This window comes from Rana temporaria, chromosome 9 (assembly GCF_905171775.1).
Source record: "Rana temporaria chromosome 9, aRanTem1.1, whole genome shotgun sequence".
In the NCBI taxonomy this organism is placed as follows: domain Eukaryota; kingdom Metazoa; phylum Chordata; class Amphibia; order Anura; family Ranidae; genus Rana; species Rana temporaria.
This window is the reverse complement of record NC_053497.1, coordinates 61,612,057-61,630,882: the sequence shown is the minus strand read 5'-3', so window position 1 is coordinate 61,630,882 and position 18,826 is coordinate 61,612,057. Positions and strand designations below refer to the sequence as shown.

The 18,826-nt window shown below is 44.3% G+C and overlaps 1 protein-coding gene across 2 annotated transcripts in view; it reads right to left on the bottom strand.

Moving 5' to 3' along the window:
- LOC120913595 (fibronectin type-III domain-containing protein 3A-like) overlaps nucleotides 1-18,826 on the bottom strand; it is a 125,924-nt gene that overhangs the window by 45,883 nt on the left and 61,215 nt on the right. The window contains exons 2-3 of one of the 2 annotated variants that reach the window (XM_040323660.1): nucleotides 18,655-18,792; nucleotides 7,683-7,773 (exon numbers count right to left, since the gene is read on the bottom strand). In XM_040323660.1, coding sequence (XP_040179594.1) covers nucleotides 7,683-7,773; nucleotides 18,655-18,765 — 202 coding nt within the window. In that variant the 5' untranslated portion in view covers nucleotides 18,766-18,792. The remainder of the gene's footprint in view (nucleotides 1-7,682; nucleotides 7,774-18,654; nucleotides 18,793-18,826) is intronic. The other variant, XM_040323661.1, reaches the window with a different exon arrangement.

Here is an 18,826-nt window from a genome sequence, read left to right as displayed (position 1 = left end):
CTGTGTCCCGTGATGTACTCCAAGAAAAAGATTTTACAGGTAAGCTGTATTAAAAATCTCTTTTTCTTTATCGTTACATCACGGGACACAGAGCGGCATTCATTACTATATGGGATGTCCCAAAGCAATGCTTACAATGAGGGGAGGGAGAACATCTCCAAGACAAAAGGATTTAATTTAGAGATATACTCAAATCATAATAAATCCAACTTATTTGAGAAAAATAATCTTAAATTTTAAATTTAACTCAAAAAAAGAGGAGCCCCCGGAATCCGAGGGTCTCAAACTGCAGCCTGCAGCACTGCCTGCCCGAAGGCAGTATCAGTATTCCTTCTTACGTCCAACTTGTAGAATTTTGTAAATGTGTGGACAGAAGACCAGGTTGCCGCCTTGCAAACTTGAGCCATAGAGATCTGGTGGTGTGCTGCCCAGGAGGCGCCCATGGCTCTAGTAGAATGAGCCCTTAATGATACTGGAGGAGGCAACCCTTTCAAGCCGTAGGCCTGAGTGATCAATTGCTTAATCCACCTAGAAATGGTGGACTTTGCAGCTGCCTGCCCCTTCTTGGGCCCATCCGGTAGAATAAACAGCACATCTGTCTTCCGGATCTTCTCTGTAGCTTTAAGATAGGCCTTCATGGCCCTGACAATATCCAAGGTATGCAGCAACCCTTCCTTTCTGGAAGTAGGTTTAGGGAAGAAGGATGGTAATACCAAATCCTGGTTCAAATGAAAACTGGATATGACCTTCGGTAAGAAGGAAGGATGAGGGCGGAGAACGACCTTGTCCTTATGAAATATAAGATATGGTTCCTTACAGGATAAGGCTGCCAGTTCCGAAACTCTTCTTGCGGAAACTATGGCAACCAAAAAGACCAACTTCCTTGTCAGTAGAACCAAAGGAACTTCAGCCAACGGCTCAAACGGTTGTTTCTGTAAACTCGACAGAACAAGATTTAAATCCCACGGACAAAGCGGGGATTTAACTGGAGGTTTAATACGTAAGACCCCCTGAAGGAAGGTCTTAACCAGCGAGTGGGTGGCCAGTGGCCGCTGAAACCACACTGACAGGGCAGAAATCTGTCCTTTGATTGTGCTTAATGCCAATCCTTTATCCACTCCTAGCTGGAGAAAACTTAAAACTCTATCTATGGTGAACTTGCGAGGAAGCCATAGCTTGGACTCGCACCAGCCTATATAGGCCTTCCAGACCCTGTGATAAATCACCCTAGAGACCGGTTTCCTGGCTCTGATTAGGGTAGAGATTACTTTCTGAGACAGACCTCTACCCCTGAGAATCAAGGATTCAGCTTCCAGGCCGTCAAATTTAGATGCCGTAAGGCAGGGTGGAGGATCGGACCTTGCGATAGCAGGTCTGGCCTTAGAGGCAGAGTCCAAGGGTTTCCCACTACCATCCTTAGGATTAGTGAGTACCAAGCCCTTCTGGGCCATGCTGGAGCTACCAGGATAACTGGTATGTGCTCCACCCGGATCCTGCGCAGCAGGCGGGGTAGTAACTGGAGCGGGGGAAACGCATAAAGAAGCTTGAACTGATGCCAAGGGCAAACCAGAGCATCGGTTCCGCAGGCCATCGGATCCCTTGAGCGGGACATGAACCTGTCTAGCTTCTTGTTGAGTCTCGATGCCATGATATCCACGTCCGGCACTCCCCATCTTTGGCAGAGTGCTTGAAAGACCTGTGGATGCAGAGACCATTCCCCCGGCCATAGAGTCTGGCGGCTTAAGAAGTCCGCCTGAAAGTTGTCCACTCCGGGAATGAATATTGCCGATATGCAGGGCACATGAGCCTCTGCCCATAGGAGAATCAAGCTCACTTCTCTCTGAGCGGCCTGACTCCTGGTCCCCCCTTGGTGATTTATGTATGCCACTGCCGTGGCATTGTCTGATTGAATTCTCACCGGGAGCCCCTGCAATTTCGACGTCCAAGCCCTGAGGGCTAGTCGAACAGCTCTGAGCTCCAAGATGTTGATGGGTAAAAGCTTCTCTGGCTTTGCCCAAATACCTTGGCGAGTGGAACCATCCACAATCGCTCCCCAGCCCGTCAGGCTGGCGTCTGTGGTCACTATCTTCCAAGCCACTGGGCTGAAAGATTTTTCCTTCAGTAGATTCTGAGGGTCTAACCACCAACACAGACTTTGCCGGACTCTTGATGAGAGAGGCAACGGGATATCCAAGGCCTGTGGCCTTCTGCTCCATGCTGACAGGATGGCTGCCTGCAGGATGCGAGTGTGGCTCTGGGCGCATGGCACCGCCTCGAAAGTAGCCACCATCTTGCCTAGTAATCTCATACATAGGCGAATAGTCGGTTCTTTCTTGCTTAGAACCAGTAGGATTAATTCCTTGATGGCTTTGACCTTCCTCAGAGGTAGGAACACCCCTTGTTGTTCCGTGTCTAATCTCATGCCGAGATATTCCAACTGCCTTGTGGGCTGAAATGCTGACTTTTCTCGATTTAGGACCCAGCCGAACCTCTCGAGGTATTGGACCGTGAGGGCCACTGCTCGTTCCAAGCCGGGAGACGAGTGGTCTATGACTAGGAGGTCGTCCAGGTATGCTAGGATCGTGACCCCTTGGATCCTTAGCTTGGCTAGGATTGGAGCTAGAACCTTCGTGAACACCCGGGGGGCCGTAGCCAACCCGAAGGGAAGCGCCACGAATTGGAAATGACGCGAAGCCACCATAAAGCGTAGATATCTTTGATGTGGCTGATAAATTGGAACATGAAGGTAGGCATCCTTTATGTCTATGGACGCCATGAAGTCGTCTTTTTGGAGTGTGGCAGCTGCTGACCGCACGGATTCCATCCGAAATGAGCGGACTTTTAAGTATGCATTTACCATCTTTAGGTCCAAAATTGGCCTGACATCTCCATTGGGCTTTAGGATGATGAATAGGTTGGAGTAGAAACCCAGCCGCTGTTCCAGGACTGGTACCTCTACTATTACTTCCTGGGAAAGTAGATGATCTAGAGCCGACCTTAATGCGGCTCTTTTCTCCAGATCGTTTGGAATCCTCGACTCCTGGAAATGAGGAGGAGGAAACCTTAGGAATTCTAGCTTGTAGCCTGTGGCCACGGAAGACCGTACCCACTCGTCGGGAATGCTGGCTTCCCAAATCTCCGAAAAGAGTCGCAGCCTTCCCCCCACCTTCGTGGGTGGGGGCGCCCCTTCATGAGGTAGACTTGGGGGCTGGTTTTGCTGGCTTGCGAAACCACTGCCTCTTGCCCCTAACAGCCTGTCCTCGTGATCTGCTGTTGAAGCCGAAGTTTGTTCTTGCAGGAGGCCGTCGATACTGCTTGGCATTAGAGGGCCCCTGCCCAGGGGAGGACTGTCGTTTAAACGCAGGTCCCTGAACCCTCTTCTTAGTTGGCAAGAGAGTACTCTTGCCGCTTGAAATGGTCTGAATGTATTTATCTAAGTCCTCTCCGAAGAGCCGTCCTCCATGGAAGGGAAACCCTGCCAGGAGCTTCTTGCATGGGGGCTCAGCCTCCCAGCTTTTTAACCATAAGAGTCTTCTCATATGGATAAGGGATAATGATAAACGTGACGCTTGTTGGATAGAATCCTTGATTGCGTCTACCGTAAAACATATGGCCTTAGGGACATCCGAAAATTCTTCTGCCTGCTCGGCAGGAATAAGTTCAAGCATTTGCTTAAATTGATCCGATAAAGCTTGAGCGACTCCAATCGCAGCCACGGCTGGCTGTACTACTGCCCCTGCAGAAGTGAAGGAGTTCTTAAGTAGGGCTTCCAAGCGTCTATCAACTGGATCTTTGAAAACCTGTACGTTTTCTACAGGACATGTTAACGATTTGTTAACACATGAGATGGCTGCGTCTACTGCAGGAGAAGCCCATCTCTTGGAAAACTTTTCTTCCATAGGATATAAGACAGAAAATTTCTTAGGTGGAAAGAAAACCTTGTCTGGTTTGTTCCACTCTTGGAACAAGACTTCCTCCAATAGAGGATGGATCGGAAACACAGCACTGCTTTGAGGCGCCCTCAGTGAGCCCAAAGCTGAAACCGTCGATACCTGGAGATCTGGTACAGGCAGGTTGAATGCCTTATGGACCAAGTCCGTCAAGCCCTGAATCCACCAGCTCTCCCTCAGGGAGACTGCCCCAGACTCCTCTGTATCCGGATCTTCGATCCCTGAACCTACTTGGTCTCTGTCCAAGAGGTCCAATTCCCCAGAGGAAAGGACCTCCTCTTCCGAGGGTCCGCGCACGGGTGACGGAGATCTATTCCGCTTACTACCCCGCATGGCTGCGGCTATCATTTCTCCCATGCTTCTCCGCATCTCATTTAAAGAGGCGAGTAACACCTCCTCCGTGACCACCTTAGGGTTGGGTTGACTCGCGTCAGCTCTAGCCCCAGACCCCGATGGCCCAAAGGCTCCCTGTGGGGAAAGCAGCGGCATAGCTCTATCCGAGACCTCAGATTCTGCGGGGGAATCCCCACCTTTTGTACCCTCTGATCTTGATGCCATGGTACAATACCGAGGTACACCTGCTACTTATTGGTACCTGGGACTTATAATAGTCAAATGCCCAAACACCTGTTTGGGGAATAAAAAATGTTTCCTCTACCCTAGATGACACTTTTTTTTTTTTTTTTTTTTCAAAGAAAAACTTTTCTTCTTTTTTTTTTTTTTTTTTTCAATCTAGGCAAGAAAAAACATTCTATCCCCCTGAGTAGTATTGCCAAAGAAAAGACTATGAGATGGAAAAGAAAACCAGCCTATTCCTAGGCTAAACCACAATCTTCTGAAGACTGTAGTATTCTTTCTGGCCACTGTGTGTCCTCAGCGCCCCGTGCTTCACTCCAGTCCTTCCTCCCTTAAGCCAGAGAAATGAATGAGCTGTGGCATCTAAGGAAGGGCCGCCCCTTCCTTTAAACCACTGACCCGCCCTCCCCCCCCAGCTAAAACGGCGCCAAATGCGTCTATAACACGTGCACGCGCACCGCGCGCGCGCCCGCCGACGGGGGGGGGGGGGTTGGGAGGAAGGGCCTCTCTGTTCCTGCAGCCGCAGGCCTGGAACACACGAGGAGGTCAGCGTTTTGCCTGCCTTGCAGGCATGAGGGAGAGGACTGGATAGAGCATCGCCTGGAGGCTTGCAGGTAAGCATAGCTCTCTGACACACACATACACTTGTACATAAAAGGCCCCACTCACAGTTTTTCCAACACTACCAGGGAGGTCACTTTTTATGGGGAAATATAACATATAGAGCCATCCTATCTTCATGATATGTGACTGGTTTGCCAGATGCAATGCATAACCTTAGGCATGTCCCCTGTGACCTCCCAGAAAAAACTTGCTAAGAGCCAAGCCCCGCAGGTTTTTCCCCTTACTTACCTGCTCCATGCCGCAGGACTTTGCCAAGCAAGAGGTCCAATCTTCCCCCATCTCCGTGGGGATGTCTAGACCTTCAGGCCCTGGGAACCTTCTTCTTCCATGAAGGATCCACTGTCCTGGGCCCATACAGCACCCTGGCAAACAGAAAACATTAGGCGCCCCAAAGGTTTTCTAAGTTCTGGGCCCAGGGTCCAGCTCTCTTAAAAAGAAAGCATTATGGGCTATACCCCAAGGGTTTGGGGTCCGGTTACTGACCACTTTAGCGCGCAGGCTTTTTTGGACAGAACCGGTAGCTCACCTAATCCCAAGGATGCGGAGGCAAGCTAAACCATGACTAACACCTAAGACACTGGCGTAAAAACTGAGGTACTCCTCCTATGGGAGGGGGTTATATAGGGAGGGGCATTTCCTGTTTGAAGATTGCCAGTGTCTACACCTGAAGGTACTCCATATAACCCATATAGTAATGAATGCCGCTCTGTGTCCCGTGATGTAACGATAAAGAAAAGCCTGACACAATTCTCCTTTGTACAGCATTTATGAACCTGACAAAAGCTCTAAAGCTGGGTACACACTGCCCAAAACTCGACCAATCCAGCAGGACCAGGACGACTTGCGTTCAGCATGAACAGCAGTCTGTCCACAGAAGCAGGTCTAACAACTGGCTTTTGATAAAGGGACATGCTGGAAAACCAGCATCCGACTAGCACTTGTAGTTGATTGTTGCAGGCGCTGATCCGTGTATCTTGGCTGTGAAGGGGATGTTCCCCTGTCAGAATTCAATAGCACAGTGGGGAAGATTACCACACCAACATCACTTGTGTTAGTACAGCGCAATCTGTCAGAATTTTACTTGCAGTGTGTACTGGTCATCTTATGCCTCTTCTACAATAAAAAGATTGCCTACTCAAATAGTATTTTTGTAAGCAACACCAAGTTCCACTAACTTCCTGTCCCTTTTGAAAGGGATGAAAATGTATTAAAAGTATTTTATAACCAAGAAAGTTTACATGTTTTATAGGCTACAGAAATTCATAGGCTACTATCCCTTAAAAAGGATTTAAAAACGACTATCAAATTAACATTTATATCTGTTGTTTTTCAAGCCAGAATCAAACTAAATTGGTGGCTGTAGGGTAGTAAAGATGGCAGTTACTGCACCACACAATGGTTTGCAAAAACATAATTTAACCTAAAAAAAAAAAAAAAAAAAACAACAAAAAAAACAATAACATAATTGTTCTGGTGAATTAACAACAAGGTACAAAGATCAATACTGCTCCATAATCTGAACTATAAACAATTTAGCCTTGGGCCCCTTTCACCCCACGGACCGATCAGACCACCCATTGTTGTCTATGGGGCGGCAGTTGTCAGCTGACACGTTTCCGCTGTTACCCGCCGGCATTCAGCCTGATAGGGTCCACTAAAAACAAATGAGAATATGTTACTTATCCGCTGGGCGGATCAGATGGCAATTGGATGTCTGTTTCTATCTGACCGCTCCATAGAGAACAGTGGACTATGCAGAGTGAACATGGACCTGTCATCCGTCTGCTCAGCAGGGATCACAGGAGAATACGCTTGGACTGATTCTGCCATGTGTAAAAGGGGCCTTAAAGTGTAACTGTGATGGTGGTAGTATGGCAGCTGACATGTTTAGAGGTTCAAGTTCCTAGAGATGCCATCATGACTTGACTTTATTACCTAGCGAGGCCCTGACCTGAAACAAGCAGGTGAGATGAGTGTCCAGACATTAATGGCTGCATATATGTTTCTAACCAAAGAATTGAAGCCAAGGCTATGAAACGTCAGGTCTGTCACTTGTAACAAGAAATTATCAATGTTTCTGATTTTACAAATTGACTTTAAATAGCTTAGCCCAGGAACACTACCGAAAAGGAAGTTCTGATTTGCTCCTTTAGTTTTATGTACCTCATTGCCCTTATAAGAACAACTGATTACTAAAAATGTTTTAAAAAGTTTACAATGACAACAACAGCCCATAAAAATGTGAATTTAGGGTAATCCCACCCATCTCTTACCTGGAAATAATTTTATAGTAAAATTTGATGTTTTGTACAAGCTTGGTTTTACGTAGAAAACCATTAGTGGTTAAGTGTCACCAAGTTTACATATAGAGCAGCACCAGGCAGAATACAAAATACGTTGATCAGCAGCAGCCTCAGAGTTCCAGGAAGCTGTACAGCAAGTTTTGTGGCGCGTCCATTTCTCATTCATTGTAGCAGTGAGCAGGGAAAACCCCACATCTGCAGGGAGACAATATAACCATGTTTTCCTTACCTGGGATACACTGGATGTGACCATCTTCTGTGCGGATTGTAAAGGTTTCCCCCGGGTTGACTTGTACCACAATTACCTGCAAACACAAAGGCTGTTTGGAAGAGCTCGTGTTACATCAGAACAAAATCAACTATTTTCTGCAGATTTACAGGCATCAGAATGTACACCTCAATTTGAAGATGGATTACAGATACCAGAAAGCTAGTGGCTGCCAAGACCTCCAGTCCTTTTAAATACAGACAATAGATTGATTGCCTTGACTAGCCCAATTTTAATAATAGGCACCTGGCCTTCTGCAACACCCTGCTTTAGGGATGCACTGGGGTCCTAAAGAACAACGTCTATTTAGGGGACCCAGCAGTTGTCATTGGCAGATATGGGAAGAAAGTCTCTATAAAATTATGCTAAACCCCAACCAACTAGTGCCGACCACATCAGGAAAAAAAAAAAGGAATACCAGTGGTTTTGGAAAAGACAGAGGATGCAGATAAGTTGTTAATAAGTTGTTAATAGTAAAATGTGCTGTACATCAAAGGCAAATTGGCAATTTTGAGTACCTGCAAGATTGCAGCTCTTGCATCAGCTATAACTTTATGACCACTCAACTATTAAGTATGTTCATCGTTGCCACAAAAACCGCCTTGACCCATTGAGGCATGGACTCCACTAGAGGTCTAAAAAGGTAGGGTTGTCCCGATACCACTTTTTTAAAACCCCTGGCATCTCACCTTTGAGACAAAAGGGACTGAGGATAGAGATTCCAAAGTCGTTTTCTCAGCATCCTCAGCTGCACTGAAGATGAATGGACAGGAGACAGCGGCTCTTCTCCATTTATAAACTGAAGCATCGTAAACACAGTTCACGATGCTCAATTATGAATGTATAGACTCTGTCCATTGAGAAAAAGGAAGGTGCTGGTAAAAGATTTACCAGCTCCTTCCTCTGCTCTCCACCCTGAAAGATCTGGGAGGGGGACCGGAGGACGGAGGGGAAACGGAGGATGACAGGAGGACGATAGGGTGAGGACCGGAAGCGCACAGAGGGGCACTGGAGGAGGATACAGGGGACACTCAGGAACGATCGGTGCAGCGACGGGGGAAGTTATAATGACCAATCTCCCTTTGTGGCTTTCAATAAAGCTGCTGAAAGCCACGGAGGCGAGAGGAGAAGCTTCTGACAGATGCTTCATTGAAAGCCACAGAGGGAGATCAGTGATTATAACTTCCCCCGCCACAGCACTGATCACCCCTGAGTGTCCAGTTATCAGACTAGGCACTGGAAGCATTTACAGGAGTACAAGTGCTCCTGTAAATACTAGTATTGGTAGCAATGCCGATACCAAGCATCAGTATCAGTGCAACCCCATCTAAAAAAGGTATGCCGTCTTACATGCCACCAACTTGTCATGGATACTTTGAAACCTGTAAATTGCAAGATGTGGCCTCCATGGATCAGACTTGTTTTTTCCAGCACATCCCACAGATTCTTGATGGATTGAGATCAGAAAAATATGCAGGCCAATTCAACACCTTAAACCATTCTTGAGACATTTTTGCAGGTTGGCATTATCCTACTGAAAGAATCCACTGCCATCAGTGAATGTTTCCATTAAGGAGTGGACTTGGTCAATGTTTTGGTGAATGAATGACAGGATCCAAGATTTCCCAAAAGAACATTGCCCAGAGCATTACACTACCTCCGTAGGCTTGCCTTTTTTCAATATTGCACATCGGTTGCTATTCCTTCCCCGAAGAAACGACGCACACGCACCCGGCCATCCACAATTATGTAAAAGAAAACATGATTCATCAGACCAGGCCACCTTCCTCCATTGCTCCAAAGTCAAGTTCTGATGCTCATGTATTCATTGTAAATGCTTCTGGTGGTAGACATATGTCAGCATGGGCACCCCGACTGGTCTGTGGCTACGCAGACCCATACAAAGCATCTTGTGGTGTCCATTTGTCTGCTTTCAACATATCAACTTGTGGGACATGTTTGCTTGCTGCCTAATATTTTCCACTGACTTTAAGATGCAATTATCACAAGATAATCAATGTTATTCTCTTAACATGTCAATGGTCAAGTTATGGCTGATTTGTGTACAAACAGTATATATTTTAGGCTTTTGTTAGTAGTAGCAGCATTATAATCCTTCATGTCTGATGCCAAATCAGTTTCTACAGATTCGCCCTGTTTACCATCATTGAAAGTAAAAGAAAATCCCAAATTCTGGGCGACACCAGGACAGGAATGGAGGGGGAAATCTTCCAATGGGGACACGAGTTCTGGTGAACGCGAGGGATTTCCCCTCGCTTGGCAAAAGAAGTGAGAGAAGATCTCTTTTATATAACAAAGAGAGAGATGGCAAAAAAAAAATGACAAGGCTATAACCCTCCCTAACTATCCAAAAAAATTAAAATGAAAAGTTTTGCCTTTAGCTACACTTTACATCTAGTGAAGGAAGGAGGGCCAGTGTGGAGTGGATAGATCATAGTCCAACAGGGAAGCTAGCTGTGAGCCCAGCAAAATAAATCCAGTCAGAGATGAACATTACAATTTGCCCACAAAATATGTGCTTATGTGCAGGTAGGCATAATATTTTCAGGTAATTATTTTAGGTAAATATCTTCTGACAGGGAAATAAGGGAGACACTTGGTTCTACGTATACCAAGATAAAATCCCAGTTTCTCTCATCATTGCAAAGGCTCTCCAGTTGCACATCCCCACCAGGGTTCTCCACTTCATACTCTGGGCTACAACAAAATAGCCATCAAGCCTTCAAGGCCATCAAAGTAGTAAGCCAGGACATACAAATGTAAACATTGGGTACGATTTATCTACATGGACCAGTTTATGTAAAAGTTGAAGTTAGGCTGTAAAATTTGAATTCTTGTTTTGGAGAAACTTAATTTCCTGTTGTCTCTCCAGAACAGGAAATATTTGGTGTGACACAGGTATCAAAAAAACCCAATAAGGGTTTTAACCCTTCAACACCCCTTCCACAAAGAAAAAAACATGCACTTAAAGAAAATACAAGATCAGGTAGATTCAATCAACTAAAGCAAAAGGTATGCAACAAGACTGATACCTTGAAATGCAGCTGTCAATCCAACCTAGATGTAGCATGTGCTTAAGATAAATGTTTATGTGGGGGGGGGGAAAAAAAGGGTGCCGTTAAAGGTAAAGTTCATCTGTTATAACATGTTACACCCATAGTAAGGGTGTAACATGTTATGAAAGGACTGGCCCCCACTGTGACAGCTAGCGTGGGGGGCCTTCTCCCCCGGCTAGCTGTCAGAATACAAAAAAATAAAATAAAAATACGGCTACACCCACCCGGCCGCGTCACTCGTTTTACAGTCGTGAATGGAAAACATCAAGACCTGACAGCCTTAGTGGCTGTTGGCTTGTAGTTCTCAATGAACCACTATGATGCTGTGTGCACTGTGGTAGTTCATTGATGCTTCCCGTCAGCGAGGTACAAGTAAGCAGATGTGCCGACAGGTCTGCAGTGATGCTTTACAGGCTCCTGCAACAAAAAACAACTGCTGCACATTGTTTTACCTGCAAAGAAAAGTGATATTTTTTTGGTCAAAAAGGTGAACTTATCCTTTAAAGGGCATTGTCATCTTTGTGTTTTTCACCTGCATAAGATGTGTTTTGCTCATGTGGTTTCATGGTGCCATTTGATGTCCTGTACACACAGCCTATAGTATAGGAAATCATCACATTTCTGTGTCTGATGTTTCCTGGCACTGCACAGGTTAATGCATGACCTCTGTCTATATTCTAAGAACTGACACTTGTCTTTGACTATTTTGTTGGCAATTAGGGGCAAGCTAGGTGAACGAATACATGGACAGAGAAGAATAGATGAGCAATTACATCACAAACTGCAGCCACAACATGCAAACCTACCATTGCTAGGCAAGGCAAACAACAGGGAATAAAACTACACTAAAACCTAGTTAAAAATAACACACTTAATGGAAGGTTCTACTAGTAACTAAATAGAGATTCTTTTTCAGCCTAGCCCTAGACTGAACCTTTGAACAAGGTGTTCAACAAAAACATGAAAAAAAGAAGAGTACAGTTAGTTTATTATTAGAAAACTTGTTTAATAAATTCACTTAGTTAAAGATCAGGCCGCTTTTCATTTGCCACCCATCCAAATAGTTCTAAAAGGTTCATAAACTATTTCAACTGCAGCTTTTTCAGAAAAAGGTCAAGAGCGGCAGCCTACACATTTCTTGCTGTGCAGGTTTTCCTTTGATGGGCGAGCCTGTTGGGTTATGTTACATGTCAGGGCACTAGATTCCAGAATTGACCGCCAGTTCACTACATAAAACGGTTTCCTCTATTGTTTTGTTAAAAATGCTGAGACAATGCAGGCTAATATAACAGCCATACTAGACATTTATTGTTAAGAAAATGCATACACGACAGGAAGAAAAAATGTACACATATTAAAGGGGGTTTCCAGTTTCAGTAAAGCACTAAAATTAGTAATATTCCCTTAAAGGGGTTATAAAGGTTAATTTTTTATTTTCTAAATCGGTTCCTTTAAGCTAGAGTGCATTGTTGGTTCACTAACCTTTTCCTTCGATTTCACTTCTAAATGTTTTTTTTTATTTGTTTTCTTTGTCTGAATTTCTCACTTCCTGTTCCTCCTCAGTAAGCTGTTCTGGCTGACTAACCCCCAGCCAGAACAGCTCAGATTATGGGGGCAAGCTTACTGAGGAGAAACAGAAAGTGAGAAATTCAGACAAAGAAAAAAAAAACATTTAGAAGGGAAATCGAAAGAAAAGGTAAGTGAACCAACAATGCACTAGCTTAAAAGGAACCTATTTAATAAATAAAAAACAAACCTTTACAACCCCTTTAACCTAAAAGGGAAGACTTAGTACTGTGCATTTACTTTAAAGTCCGTTTTTCAAGCCACCTAATAAAATGTAAGCTGTGCGCCAATCAAAGGAAGCTAACCTAATCTACATTCCATCATAACGAGCTGCCAGCAGTCACCATTTGGCTGACAATTTTCTACCCAGCGTCTTCAGTATTTCAATCAAATTTTGCTAAACTGGACAGTGCCGACAATCGTGCATGGCCAGCTTTACATCTTTCTAGTCATCTATTGTTCAATATCCCTACTTGTTATGCTTTGTGACTAAATTTTAATTAAAAAAAATATCCCTTATAAAGGGGGCTGGGCCCACACTGCAAGGGTTAAATTGCTCTTTATGTCACACCTATAAAATGCACCAGACACCAAAGTGAGAGCTTCAACAGGGGCATCCGGCGATTAGCTGCGGGAGGCAACCCCATGGAAATCAACGAGAGGCAGCTGGCTCCTGCAGCCAATTGCGACCACTTATATGTACTAGCTCATGCAGATTATGTGCGAGTGATCAGCCCTGGACGCAGACTGCCTGACGGCGATTGCATGTGAGTGGCAGCGATTAGCTGCAGGAGCCAGCTGCCTCCCATTGCTTTCAATGGGAATGCCTCCTACAGCTCATCCCCAGGAATCTCCACTGGTGGTTCTCGCATGTTATAAGTTTAAGGAACATTCACAGGTGTGAATGCACCCCAACAGGAAATAAACGTACCCAATCCTCCACTTCTCGCTTAAGTCTAGGGGAACAATACGGGTGCATTCACACCTATAAATGCACCCAACCCCGATGTGAGAACCTCAGAGGGGGTTCCCTGATTAGCTATGGGAGGCAACTCCAAGAGAGGCTACTGGCTCTATATGCACCAAACACAATGTGAGAACCTCAACAGGGGTTCCCGGTGATTAGCTGCAGGAGGCAATCCCACTGAAAGCAATGAGAGGCTGCAGGCTCCTGCAGCTAATTACAGCCATTCACAGGTAATCATCCACGCTGTGATCACATGATTGATCAGCCCTGGACCCAGACTGTCTGCGACTGCGAGCGATTACATGTGATAGGTCTCTCATTGCTTTTAAATGGGGCTGCCTCCCACAGCTAATTGCTAGGTAGCTCCACTGGGGTTTCTCGCATTTAATCCGTTTGGGGTGCATTCGCAGGTGTGAATGCACCCCAACATAAAATATACTTACCCAATCCCCCAACTTCTGCACACCCATACTCTAGGCGTAATCAAGACTACAGCAGGGTCCACAGCCCTGCTCTGTAGGTTAGCACACCAAGGGACAGTCCACCACCGAATCTTGGGGAAGCGCTGTCTGCTGGGTGAGCAGAGGAACAGATAAGCAGAAATGTTTCTCTGCTTCCCTGGACAAACCATGCAATTTGGGACACAGCTAAACTCGTCTAAGGCATATTTTTTTTTTGCCCAGGGTTGGGTTTTAAAGATCTTTATTGTCTTAGTAAAAAATCAGCAGCATGCAGCACTCTTCCGCGGGTTACTGAAGACTTGGCTTTTCACGCAAGCCTTCCCTGCGTAGCCTCTCCCTTCCATCCTTTCTGCCGCTCTGTGCTGCTTCTGGTTCCTGGGTCCTCCTTTTCCAGGAACTCTGCTATGCGCGTCGGGACCCTTTGGGGTAAGACCACGCTATATTAAGATACCTCTCGACTTAACACAAAATGGGAGGAAAAAGGGGGAAGGACCTAGAGTTTAGAATCCACATTCGTACAATACAAGGAGAGTGCCAAACGTCTTGAACGTTTGTTTTTGGCGATCTCATTGGATCATATGTATTTTAAATTGTGTCACTGGGCACACTAGGTCTAACTCTAGCGTATATTAGACTACATATGCATAAATCTGATATGATTTTTTTCCATTTTCTCATCTGCCAAATGGATCTTGTGCCTTTAAAATAGGAGATAAGTAAACAGTACTTTTACTTTGCACAGCTGCTGCTTTCCGAGTGTGGCCATCCTGTCACTGGCGGGTATTTCAGAGAAATGCTCAACAATTAGAAGCTTATTTCAGCTGCAATGTTGCGCAACTGAAGGCTTTAAAAACAAGAAAACATCTGTTTCACAGTTGCAGAGAGGTAATTTGTCCATTCAGGCTGCCAATGTGAAGTTTATTTGCGTGGAAATTCATTTCAGACTTGCTAGTACAATCAGCAGTCCCAGTTTTATAAATTGTGACGAGGAAGAATGGAAGAGGAGAGTTATAAATTCCAGCCATGTTACAGGGAGATTTATGGCATTGTTCCTGGCTGCCGCTACCCACATGCAATTAGCAGCGTGAAGTCATGGAAAATCGGGAGAAAGCCAATACAAGCAGTGTGAAAGTGATGTTTAGTCTCCAGCTATGTATCGGTGCCACATTACACTGTGTTGGGTAAGCTGACTCACCCTGTTTTAGTGATGCTAACTTTTTTTAAGGAAAGGTACACAAAAGAAAAAAGAAAGGTGCTCATTTCTTGCCAGAAATGCTGCTCTGATCCTCATATCACTAGACAAAATGAAGTGGTCTCTGCCTGCCAGATGCATTACCAGTGCTTGCAGACTGCAGAGAATACATTATTCCCAATATAAAACACGCAAGACTGGCACTTAAAGTGGAGGTAAAGGCAAAACCTAACTCACTCAAAACCTACTCTCAGCCACATTCTAAGCCCAATTATCTAGCCCCATAAAAAAAAAAAAAAAAAAAAATATTTAATGAAATAAAAATCGCTATACTGTACTTACCTATTCTGCAGCCACTCCGATCCGGTCTCCAGCAGTGTCCTCCGTGTGCAAGAGAAAGCCGGAAACGGCTGGGATACAATGTCACTCAGAGGTACTATGGGGCTTACGTCGTCGGCTGCCTCTCCTAAACATTGAAGCTGCTGTTGACAGCTCAGTCTAAGACTAAATTGAACGGCTGCAGAAAAGGCAAGTATAGCGAGGGGTTAGGGTTAGATAGGTTAGCCTCACGAGAGTTGGTTTAGAGTTAGAGTGCTTTCACACTGAAAGCGATTGGGCTTTGGCGGTAAAGCGATGCTATTTTTAGAAGCGCTTTACTGTAGTTTTTGCGTCACTTTTTGGACGCTAGCTGGCCGCTTTTAACCCCCGCTATCGGGCGAAAAGGGGGTTAAAAGTGCCCGCAAAGCACCACTGATTTCACTGGGCTGGGGCGCTTTAGGAGCAGAGTATTCATTACTCCTTAAGCGCTGAAAAGAAGCTGCTGGCAGGACTTTTTTGGACATCCTGCCAGCGCAGCACCCCAGTCTGAAAGCACTAGGGCTTTTACACTGGGATTGCAGCTGAGGCTTTTTTCAGGCGCTTTACAGGTGCCATTTTTAGCGTTAATCTCCTAAAAAACTGCCTCCGGTGTCAAAGGGGTCTTGGTTAGGTTTTGCCTTTACTTTCATTTTAAGCTTGCCATAGATTTTTTTTTTTTTATTATTATTATTCAGCCAGGGAGCTGAAAGAAAAAGATCATACAAATTCCTCTATCCAAACAAGGTGGATGGAGGAATGCCCCTCAGTGGAACGTAATATCCTGACTGCAGCTTGTTCAACTAACTTGTTAAACCGAGGGGTACGCACACAGATGAAAAATTTGGCTGGGCCCTACTGAACGGCTATGGAATGGCAGGTGTAAGCAGACTTGTTTCTGTTTACACCTGCCTACCTCCAATCTGACCTGCAAAAAAAAAAAAAATATGTCCATAGAGCAGAGCAGGTTGCGTTGTCTCTGCGTAAATGGAGCAGAACAGGCCTGTCTCATCTTCCCCTCTGCTAAAAGCAGATTTCACCCCGTGTGAACAGGCCTTTTTGTAATGAAACACTTAAAACAGGAGGTTGTATTCTTGGTGCCATTAACTGGTATGGTTCATACTTCCTATAAAAACGACAGAAATGCAAGTAATAAAATACAGCACTAAATTGTACCGTCTCTACTTTAAGTATATAAAAACGATTGTTTGTGCTATGCATGACGGACCATGTCAGACAAACTCATAAGAAACCACAACATAGCTGGTAATTCTGCCACCTGAGCTTGGTGTCTGACCTCTGCATTCACTTCAGTATTGCACTTCTTAGAAGTGCTCTAAACCAAAACCACTTAAGGCTTGTGAATGCTACGGATGGTTGTGCTACAGTGACTATGAGAAAACTAAATGCCACTAACCAATGAAGTGAAAGGCAGTGATAATGGTTCATAAAGTACTAGTCCAACTTCAACTGAAAAAAACATTGTTTGATCCCATCTAGACCTCAGAAAACTGCTACAAGTGTGACAGCATATGACTCGAGCACAGATCACAAGAACAAAAAAAATATGTTTGAACCCCATTCTACAAATGTATCTTAAAATAAAAGATTTACCCAATACTGGCTAATTTGTATATACCTTTTACAACCATGTTGTCCAATTTAGTTGGCACAACCAACTATGGTCACACACAGAATATATATATATATATATATATATATATATATATATATACACACACACACACACACACACACACACACACACACATATACATAATATATATACACACACACAATATATATATATATATATATATATATACACATACACACACACACACACATATATATATACACACACACACACACACACACACACACACATATATATATATATACACACACACACACAATCTTTAAGCACTTCCCGTCCTTAGAATGTACCCGCACATACTAGGTAACAAATAACGCACTGCAGCCATGATCCTGGTATCAATATTTTCAGCCTGCAATGGGGTTTACTGTATAAGTGACCAGGCGTCCCCATTCCTTTCCCTCCATATGAAGCCGGAAGCAATGTGTATTTTAGTTGTTTATTAGCCATAATCGGCTAGGCAAGCATCTGATCAAACCGATCTCGAGTTCATCGGATATTTTTGAGGGCAGATGAGAGAACAGGGGTCTAATACCGCTGATCTCTCAATAAAAGAGTACCTGTCACTGCCCATGCTATCACAAGGGATGTTGTTCATCCCTTATGATAGCAATAAAATAAAATTTAAAATTAAAAATAGTAAAAAATAAATAAAACGAATATTAAAATTCAAACATAAAAAACGTAAAGTGTCACTTGTGTTAAAATAAATAAACAACATTTCTAAAAGGATTTGTGTTTGTAAACAAATCTATTCATACTAGTCACCCTTGTCCTTGTTTCACTTGCCGACATTCACATTAATGGCTTTGTTTACCTTCCAACCCATTCATGTCATGAATGAGTCTGGGAAATTCTGCAATGAATATTGTAGGTTGGTTTTCAGAGGTTGCTGGGAGTCAGGGAAGGAGCAAGAGCAACCTGACTGGGGAAATATATGGTCGGGAGAAGAGCGCATAGGTTGGGGAGAAGTATGGGAGGGGAGAAAGCCAGTAACAGAGTGAATGACAGAGGAAGAAGCAGGCCAGAGAGAATGGCAGTAGAAAGTTGTGTCCGGTGGCTTAAGCAAACCCTCAAACTGTTTATTACAATGCAGGGCTAGTCGATCAAGTTGTTAACCAATCAATCTGTATATAAATCGGGTAGACCCTTACACCACATAGTTCTGGGTAAATTTAACAAAGATTGTACAATCAAAACTGTACAGTGTGTGGCGAGCTTTAGGTTAGAGTGACTGGTTACACCCATCAACTAAAATCTCCCACACACAGGCACATCAAGCTCCCTCAGATTAATGGAAGATACACATTTAATTGATCCAGATCAATCGTATTTGGTCATTTGACCAACTGCAGATTCTAGACCGAGTAAATGAGACAACCTCAGCAGAGACTACTAGACCAAAGCCTTAGATTTACAGAGCAGCCATTATGGAAATTTTCAAAGAAGCTTGTTATTGTGAACTATGCTGCAGCAGCCATCAGAGTTTACCCAAAAACAAAAAACCCACTCTGAAGACCCATTTTTAATAGTTTTATAACAGCTCTCATAAGCTCTTGAAATATTCAGACCCCTAGAAGTCCAACATCTGCTATAAATTTTCTGATCCTAGATCCAACTATAGAGCTGCATGTTAGAGGACAAAAGGTGCGCCTTTACCTGTTGAGTGCTGTCACCGTTCACCATGTGTGGTACGAGTGGTACATCATTCAGTAAAGTTGTGGCTTCCAATGGAGGAGGCTGGTCGGCCATCATGGTTGAAATAATCATTCATCGACAGATGTTTGCATCCACCACCTGCAAACAATAAAATAAAATGTCATGTTTACAT